This window comes from Filicampus tigris, chromosome 13, assembly GCF_054856515.1.
Source record: "Filicampus tigris isolate MCC_2025a chromosome 13, RoL_Ftig_1.0, whole genome shotgun sequence".
In the NCBI taxonomy this organism is placed as follows: Eukaryota; Metazoa; Chordata; class Actinopteri; order Syngnathiformes; family Syngnathidae; genus Filicampus; species Filicampus tigris.
The window spans coordinates 17,016,600-17,025,777 of record NC_141229.1 but is presented as its reverse complement, the minus strand read 5'-3'; the positions used below and the strand labels follow the sequence as shown (position 1 = coordinate 17,025,777).

Below are 9,178 nucleotides of genomic sequence, written 5' to 3'. Positions count from 1 at the left end.
TTTTGTCTTGAGCAAACACCAGCATATCAGAAAGATTTGAGCAAGGCATAACATGAATGAATCACTGGTCCGGCGGTGGAGGCACGCACACACAGACAACCTCTGAACTAGTGTGACTGACTCACGGGTAGGCTTTGCCTACACGCAAGTGTTTTGTTTCTTTTTTTTTTCTCTCTCCGAGAAATCATCTTCTGAACACAAACGATCTTTGGCAAAACTCCCCTTGACTTTTGGTCACCAGGCAACCAAGTTGAATGCACAACAGCATCCTGCCAACTGTGGCTAGAAAACTGAGCAGCCAGCATACAAAACGAAAAGTAAACAATAGTGTTTAGAAAGATAATATGGTGAAACAGACGATTCAGATATACGCTCGTATAAAGCCCACCAAGAAAAATACCGCGGTAAGTTGACACGCACTATAATTTTAGCTCATTTAGGACGCAAAACATGTTTTCAAAGTGCGTGCAATTGCAAGTATGATTTTGAATGTTCCTACCTGCCGTGTGTGTACTGCGTAACGTCCCAATAACTGCAAATAAAGAATACAGTTGTTTTGAAAGTTTAAATTGGCTGAAATTCCTGCTCGCCTGTCATTTTTTATGTGGAGAGTCTATTTGTTATGGAAAAAAATCAATGACTAGCGAAAACTGTCTTTACACGTGTATCTTTGTTTTTGAGTGCAATGATTATTAATGCCATAAAGTAATTAATTCAGCAAGCTATATTATGTCCAAAACGACCACCAGATTGTCATCTACATCCGTATTAGAGTAGATAATTACCCTAACAAAGCAACCCCATGCAAGCACAGGAGAAAATGCTACTTTCAAGCAGAGAGCCTACACATAATAACATCACATTTCATGACTAAACATCTACAAAATCTCAACCTGGACTGATGCTTGTCCAGCACAGGTGTCAAACAAGGCCTGATGGCCAGATCCAGCCCCCCAAATGTGGCCAGCGAAAGCAAAACATGTGGGTCGACTTCCATGATCCTTGCTGAATTATGGACCAAAATTTAAACTTCTCATGTGTAATATATAATAAGGTTGAGATTTTGCAAGATTTGTTTTGTTACACTTTTACAGTAAATTGAACAATAGTTCAACAAACTATTATCTTTGACTTCTGATTTCAAAGCTAGTAAGCCATCAATTTGTAGTGTATATGTAATCATACAATGAGCCGATTAAACATTTATTTGGCGTCACCGTCATAACAGCCCAATGAGGGAAACCACAACTCCAAAGTGGCCCACAAACAAAACTGAATTTAACACTCCTGCTGTACAGCAAAACAGTATTTTCCTTGTACCTTATGTAAGCCGATATTTGTCTGTTATTAGATAAGTTCAGCTTTCATTGGGTTGACATATAAACAAAGTCACGGTGCACTGGAAAAAAGCCCAGGAAAAGACTCCCTAAAATCCAGTTTATTGTCTGAGCACGACAACTGATGGAGGAATAATCAAATTACACAGATGCTTTCTGTGGCCATTTAGCTTGCACGGACAATATTGAGCACAATGAAATGACCACAGCCACATCATTGTGGCTTTTTGACATTCTGCGCATGTCCATGAGAAAGCAACACAACAAGCGTGGCAGTGAAAACAATCTAATCATTAAAGTTGCATCCTTTTCTCTACCGAAACCCCCGTGGGCTTATAATTGTGTTAGTGTCTAAGAGACATATGCCAGGACATATGTTGAAGATCAAAACCAAAGCGTGGGAGTGTTCAACTTGCCACAGCTGACCTCACTTTAAATGCCATCCACTGCCTGAATTCAGTCTGTTGGTTTAATGTTCGACAGTTTTTCTTGTATCCCCTGAGGCATGACTTTGGCCTTAGTAAGCACGTTTCTACACTGCACTCACTACACAGCACAACAATGATAGCTTTTTCATTTCTATAGTTTTCCACATATGTGTCTTTAATTCCAGCTTTTCTTTTTGGGGCAGACAGTGACCGCACCACAAGAGGCTAAATCTGCAGTATACAAATTGTCTGTTGTATTTTGGGGTTTAGCATGGACTTCGTGTATGGCACCTTCAGCGTATCACTCCATTTTCTATAGAACTTGTCTTCATTAGGTTTGTGGGTGAGCTACAGCCGATGCCACCTGACTTGGGGCCAGAGCCAGGGCACATTTTGATTTGATTGATATGATTGATTGATTGTTTATTCTGTCATCAGTCATCATTACAGTCCATAATATATACACAACATAACAGTTACAATCATATGTCCCATGACAGAATGGCACAGGTAGAAGCTAATGCTTATTTAAGCCTGGCCTTTTCTCCCCCTGAAGGCAATGAAAAACTACATTTACCTATTTACATTTCATGCAAACACAAAGACAAAAAACAAAAAATAGCAATAAATAAATCATCATCAAAGTCATTCTCTGCGACTTTCCAAAATAGCTTTGCGAACATTTAAAAGTGATTCACAGGTTTTCCAACAGCCATTTGGTCACCTGCCAGTTGCAGGACGCATAACCATCCCTGCTCACATGTGGAATTTTACATTATTCAATTAACCCAGTATGCATATTTTTGGAATGTGGTCGGGCTGAACAATTTATCGTTTTGGGAATCGAAATCGCCGAATCGCCTATCTATGGGCAGCAGCCATGAACTGCGCCGTGCGGAACAGCAATGTTATTTGTCTTTATTTGCACTATTTTGCACAACAGTACTGAGTTCGGAGATTTACACAATAATGGGTCTGCTCTTTTTTTTTTATCAATTTAGCTTTGCTAACGGACAATATGTTTATTTGTTAAATTGATTTCATTACATAAAAGAGCATGTTTACATGAAAAGGTAATGAAAACAAGCAGAAAGAAGAATAAATGATACTTTCTGAACCTTTTAACAGGGAATATTTACGTTTCACATTGAAATAACCCATTCAGAAATACTTACATCATGATTTTTACACTTTTACAATCTCCATAACAGAGATTCAATTTGTACCATGATATGCCTTATTGCTCGCCCTCAGTCTCATTTTGGAGCAGTTAAGTAGTTAAGTCCCTGACAAAAATACGGGCTAAATATTTGCACATTATCTTAACATTTATGTACAAAGAACATGCGCGAATTTATAACATTTTTATTTTGAAAAATATTATTACATACACTATTATACATAATTGCATAATTATACACATATGATGGCAAATAGTAGGTCTTCCTTTACTAAGCATTCTAAAACCCTTGAAAAAGTACTGCCTCCCTCACATAGCCTCTTAGTGTCCTTGCGTTATTACATGTAGTTTAATAGCTTTTAATCTTTTGATGGCATGATGTAATTTTCTGTCATGTTTGTAAATATTACTGTACATAGTGAATATTGCACTGAAGCTTAATTTTAAGAAAATTGTGAATTGAATCGAAATTTCAATTCAATCATCTCCTAAAATTGTCCAGTCCTATGTGGTAGGGAGCTGCAGCCCCTGAACAAAACCCACGTGACCAAGGGAGAACATGCAATCGCCACACAGGAAGGCCCAGATTCTAAACCCCAAACCTCAGCACTGTGAGGCAGACGTGCTAACCGCTAGTGGACATGCTGCATGTTTTATGTTTAAGAAAACAACAAAAAAACAATAGTAACCCCTGTTTTCTTACGCAGCAATGGCCTCTTAGTAGATTATACATTGATTTTTGGGTGGTGCCCACAGGAGGTTGATTGACTGCTGTTGTCTCTGGCTCCCTCAGGTGTACTCTGTCAACAATGAGCAGCAGACAAGTGCAGCGCTGGAGTTTGTGGTGCCCAAGGACATGGCTGATGGCTTTGTGAACAACAAGAGGGAGTGCTTCAGCTTCAGGTGCTCCTTTTAGAGATCAATTTCTTCATATAAACTTCAGGCTGAATACCTTAACTTTAATCAACCGACTGATAACTTATTCTCTTGAATACTGATGCATGTGTGCAAATACTTTATACTGTAAACTCAGATGATTTTAACCATCATCTAAACCAGGGGTCTCTAACATACAGCCCACGGGCCAGAATTGGCACATCAGGGTATCCAATCTGGCCTGTGAGGACAGAACACGAACAGCGTTTTTTCTCAAAAAAATGAACTGTTGTTGCTATTTGTTTCCACTGGAGGGCGCACTGATGACCACTTATATGGCATTCTGAAATTTGGCTGTTACCTTGGATTTGATGCAAAAATGTGACACTAATTTTTGTGCTCAAATTACTGATTACTCTGCAGTAACAATAAATGGTAATATTTTCAGAATTTATTTGTAATTATTTGCAATAAAAAAACAGGAAATATGACCTGTAGTTATGTATATCTTATTATGCCACGGACATACTGGTGAGGTCAAATTTGTGTGAAGGTGACCCCTGATCTAACCTATTAGTGTCAACATTTATACAGGCCGTATCGCTAATACAATTAAGGTGCACAAGCATAAGAACAATGACTGTTTTGTTTTTTTTATGATTTGCCTCTATACACCACTGCAATTGATTTGATGGAGAAGAATATCATTAAAATGTACACTTTCTGCTTTAATTAGGGAAACTTCATAAAATGACAGTTTGTAGAAATGACACTAATTTGTGTAGAATTCCTCAATTTTTCTGGATTTAAAATTCTTTGGCCTTCATGCAGCCACTTTCACAGTCTGTTTATTTGTGGTTCCCTCCAGCAAGTTGAAAGCATGCTCTGTTAAATTGAGATTAGGCCATCAACTTGCCCATTGTGGAATATTACAGTTCTTTACCTTAAAAAAAAAATCACATTCACAGTATGTTAGGGTCATTATCTGCACTATGGTGTTTTTTCCCACATTATGCTGTGGTTGTGTATCAAGGCACAATCATAAAAACTTTTTTTTCTGGATCTCACTGTACATATGACTGAATTTCAAGACATTGAAACATCAATTCATCCAATTTCATTGCCACTTGTCCTTATTAGTATTGCGGGTGTGCTGGAGCATAGTGTGCCGAGTTTGGGCATGAGGCGAGGCGCACTCTGTACATGAATTACACTTGGGATGGAAGTCAATAGCAGCATGACGGCTGAAACTGCCAAAATAAAGAGTTGCAAAGTTAAAATGGTTGCTACCCAGGTTGTATATAAGGAATAATCCGTCTACCAGCTCCGTCATTGCTGAACCAGAACATCTGGTGGTGAGAGCTGCATCCTTATATACTCTCTGGGCAGGGCTCACGCCACGCTTCCAAGCCCTAAATTCACAGTTAGGCAGTCAGACAGTAGTGGACACGGAGAGGCTTTGCAAACCACAAACTCTTATAATAGCTTGCGGAGGTTCCCTTATGCCCTTGTATAAATACAATTTCCACTTTCAACAACCCTCCTGGGTGGATTCCACTCACATCCCTCTCATCTTATTTGTGGGATAAAGTAAGATCTGAGACTTCTTTAGAAACCACAATGACTCTTAATTCATTTTGGAAATTAAATGCTAAACTCCTTTTGTATGCACATGTTTAACCGTGCCGTGCGTGTGCTCAGTTGTTGGTATTTTTGTCGTAGTAAAAAACAACAACAAAAAACAATGTGTTACAGTTTCTTCTTTTGTCCAGGTTCCAAAAAGTGTTTGATCAATCAACCAAACAAGAAGAGATATTTGAACTCATCGCAAAACCCGTTGCAGACAGGTAAAGTGATTACATGACATTCCACTATTGCTTTGAATTTACTTTTTCTTTTAAAAACATCATGGCTGTGGGTTTTTCTTTTAGTTTGGTTTTAATATTATTCTAATTATTATTTGAATTCACAAATGATAAAATCCAAGATTCTCCCACCTGTGGTCAGTAGAGCTCATCCAGGATTAAGTCCAGTCACATTAACATTACCCACCCCAGCAAACAGGAAATCAGCAGTGTTTTAAGATGCAAATGAAGGGTGCCTGATTTTTGGTGTACTTGACATACTTAAACCACTAAGTGGACTCAGCTGGCAGTCAAGATGGAAAGTTCTGCCATTGTGAGTGTCGAACTTTCAGAACTTTTACAAGCCACAGCACAGAGGGGACACTTTGAGCCGTTACAGTTTGCTCTCTGCGCTTTTGTTTAAAGCAGCATGCTGTCATGAGACTAAAACCTCCTCCCACAATCAACTAGATACAATGTGAGATTTGAAAAATGTATGAAAAAAAAGAAAGAAACAAAAGCACAGTTGTGTCTTTATAATCATATAATAAGGTTACTTCCTGCAACAACAAAAAAGTTGTCCATGTTTTTTTTTTTTCTGTCATGACTCTTTAACCCTCACAATTTTCAACCAAATCTTTAGCGTTTTAGGTGTTATTGTTAAGTAGAAAAGTGGCTCTCAGGTTCAAGGTGCAGCAGAGGTCAGATGCCAGATGGTTACTGTAGGTACACGTTTCTTTCCAGATTGTTTCTTTCTTATTTTCTTTATTTTGTATTTATTTATTTATTTATTTATTTTTACAGTTTAAGGGGTTATTCCCTACTAATACTAAAGGAAAATACAACCCCAATTGCTGGGATTAGCAGCAGTTAAATGTTTACCTCCTAACAACCTCTCGACCCAAACTTCAATTTGGTCCAGCGGCTAGTTAGTTCCTGCCTGCCAAATTTGCAACAGGGAAAACAGCCAGGAGAAGGAGTTTACTTGGAATTTCCTGTGATTAAAGTTGTTTGTGTTGTAATGTGAAAAGGTGTTCCCTCCTCCTCCACAAACATTTGGCTCAATTTAGCCTTAACATCCCTTCATCGGTGTGCCTATATGTTTGAGTGCTCTATGTCTACTCTACGGTATTCGTGCCCTGTGATTGGCTGGTGTCCAGTCCAGGGTGTACCCTGCATCTGGCCCAAAGTCTGCTGGGATAGGCTCCAGCCCATCCATGACCCGAGTGAGGATGAATGACATATACAAAATGAATGGATGGACGGATCCCTTTCGCCATTGCTGTTAAGGGTCACAACAGAGGCTATGACACAACTTTTCTGCATTATAAGAAAAAATCCTTTTTTTTTTAAATATTGATGCTTATATTAACAACATGAAATTTCTAGGTTGGCTGACTTTGTCTAGCAGTAACCCCTACACCAGTATGAGGGTGCTGGAATTATAGTCACGTTTGCTACAAGCTGATTTTGAAAGTAAACCTGCCACTGTAGTCTCCTAATAGCTGATGATAGTTCGTCCATTCATGAGTAACACACAGAGAAAGATTCGTTCAATACTCTTGTCCCGTTTACACCGCGTTTCAAATGATTATGACAATTGTGACAGTCACGGCTCAGCCTCAGAAAACAGGTCCGCCGTGATTGGTTGTTACCTGGCCCCTGAGCAGTTGTGATGTCATTTTCAGTCGACAGAAGTGACAAAATGGACACTCCCAGAGATTCCTAAAAACGTGGTGATTAACTCTTATTCCACAAACGCAATATTATTAGTATGCCTTGTTTCAACTGGTGGGCTTGCATAGAACATATTCTTGAAAAAAATAAGTTTGGTTTGACTTCCACTTTAAAGTGGAACTAAACCCTCAGCTTCAGAAAACAGGTGAGCTGTGAATGGTTGTTACCTGAGCCCTGAGCAACTGTGATGTCATTTTCAGTCGACAGAAATTACAAAATGGTCCCCCTGAGATGGCTGAAAACGGGTGGATTTTGCTGCTTAAATCATATCCCACAAATGCAATATTAATCAGAATGCCTTGTTTCAACTAGTGGGCCTGCATAGAACATTTTCTTCAACCCAAATGATTGGGTTGGCTTTCTATTTAAGAGTCTAGCCAATCTCTTGGTAAAGAAAATCATGCAAGACTAAAAGAGACCAATGTTAGATGAGTCGACTGACATTCTCATACGTGGACGCCGTTTTTCATAAGATGTGTGAAGGTTGTTTTTTTTTTTGCATACAGGGTGTGGCGCTAGAAAACATCACTTGAGTACAGTACTCACAGTGTACAGAGTTTATTCTTACCTTTTGATCAAGCCTTGTGCTTGTGATATTTGGCTAGGTATTCTTGGTTTGTTGTCAAAAATAAAAGTTTTGGGCCGCCTATAGAATTTATTTGGTAGTTTTACAGAGTCTAGTTGAACCATGGAAAGTGGAATAAGACTGTATATCTACAGATTTGCAGTGTTAGATGCCATTCACATGCTGCTTTCAATTTTTCATTTCCCTCTATTTCACCCAAGTACTACTGGTTTCCATTGCCCCTATTCAGAGCCAAACCAAAATGTACCAATTCAGTGGGTTTTCTTTCACTCACACTTGAAGACATTTTTCCTTTACCGTCAGATGTCTGTCGCCATAACGTCTCTCCACTCTAGTACATCCATCTTTTCCTGGGGATTTATATTGTCCCATTTCATTTATTCTGACTTTGATCTAGTTTGACCTCCAGTGTTGAAAGAAAATGCATTACAATGAAATGGTGATGTCATAGCAATTGCAAATGACCAAAAAATTAAGATTGCACAGATGTAATACAGGTCGATACTTTTGAAAGCAGCAGAAAGGAATAATTTGTCACCTCTTTCAAGCCCAAACTGTTTTATTATATTTATTTACGGGTAGTAGGATTACACAGTAACTGATTTCCTTATTTTGCTTGAAGGGTGGAGCTTGGGCCAAGTAAGAGTCCATTGCATTTACGCAGATACTAAGGAATTGATGAAAGAATGTATTTCAATTTTTGTCGCAACAGTCAGCTTGCCATAAGGTCAAGTAGGAGAGTGACTTGCTTGCTTATTGTTCAGCACCCACATACGCCCGTTACGGGACTGGAGTGGAACAGTATTCGCACCCTCTTTACAATTGTTGGTATTGATGGGAGGCTTCAGGCCTCCCTCTACATTAATGAAGTGTAATTTAAGTTACTATAATAAACACAGACCATTGTCAGAAGCAGTTAGGCAAATTAATGTATTGGCTAACCCTAGCAAAAATGTGTTAGCATGTCAAATCCTTTTGCCCAAACTTGTACAAGTATTACACATTGAACATTACCATCAGCGCTTAAATTCTATGACGGGTCTGCATTGCAAATGAGAATCTGTTTTCCTATCACCTTACATGGATAAATTAAGTTTAATAAGCAAAAACATACACACAAATATGAGGTACCCAGGCTGGTTTGCCAATATTTATACTAGAGCCCACCTGCATTTTAGGAGTCATTACCT

General features: G+C 38.7%; 1 protein-coding gene across 2 annotated transcripts in view; it reads left to right on the top strand.

The window, feature by feature from the left end:
* The first annotated feature begins 261 nt into the window (after nucleotides 1-261).
* The window catches only part of kif6 (kinesin family member 6), a 59,287-nt gene continuing 50,370 nt past the window's right edge, over nucleotides 262-9,178 (top strand). For both annotated transcript variants that reach the window (XM_086049369.1, XM_086049368.1), the window contains exons 1-3: nucleotides 262-404; nucleotides 3,739-3,848; nucleotides 5,594-5,668. In XM_086049369.1, the coding sequence (XP_085905495.1) occupies nucleotides 345-404; nucleotides 3,739-3,848; nucleotides 5,594-5,668 (245 nt within the window). In that variant the 5' untranslated portion in view covers nucleotides 262-344. The remainder of the gene's footprint in view (nucleotides 405-3,738; nucleotides 3,849-5,593; nucleotides 5,669-9,178) is intronic.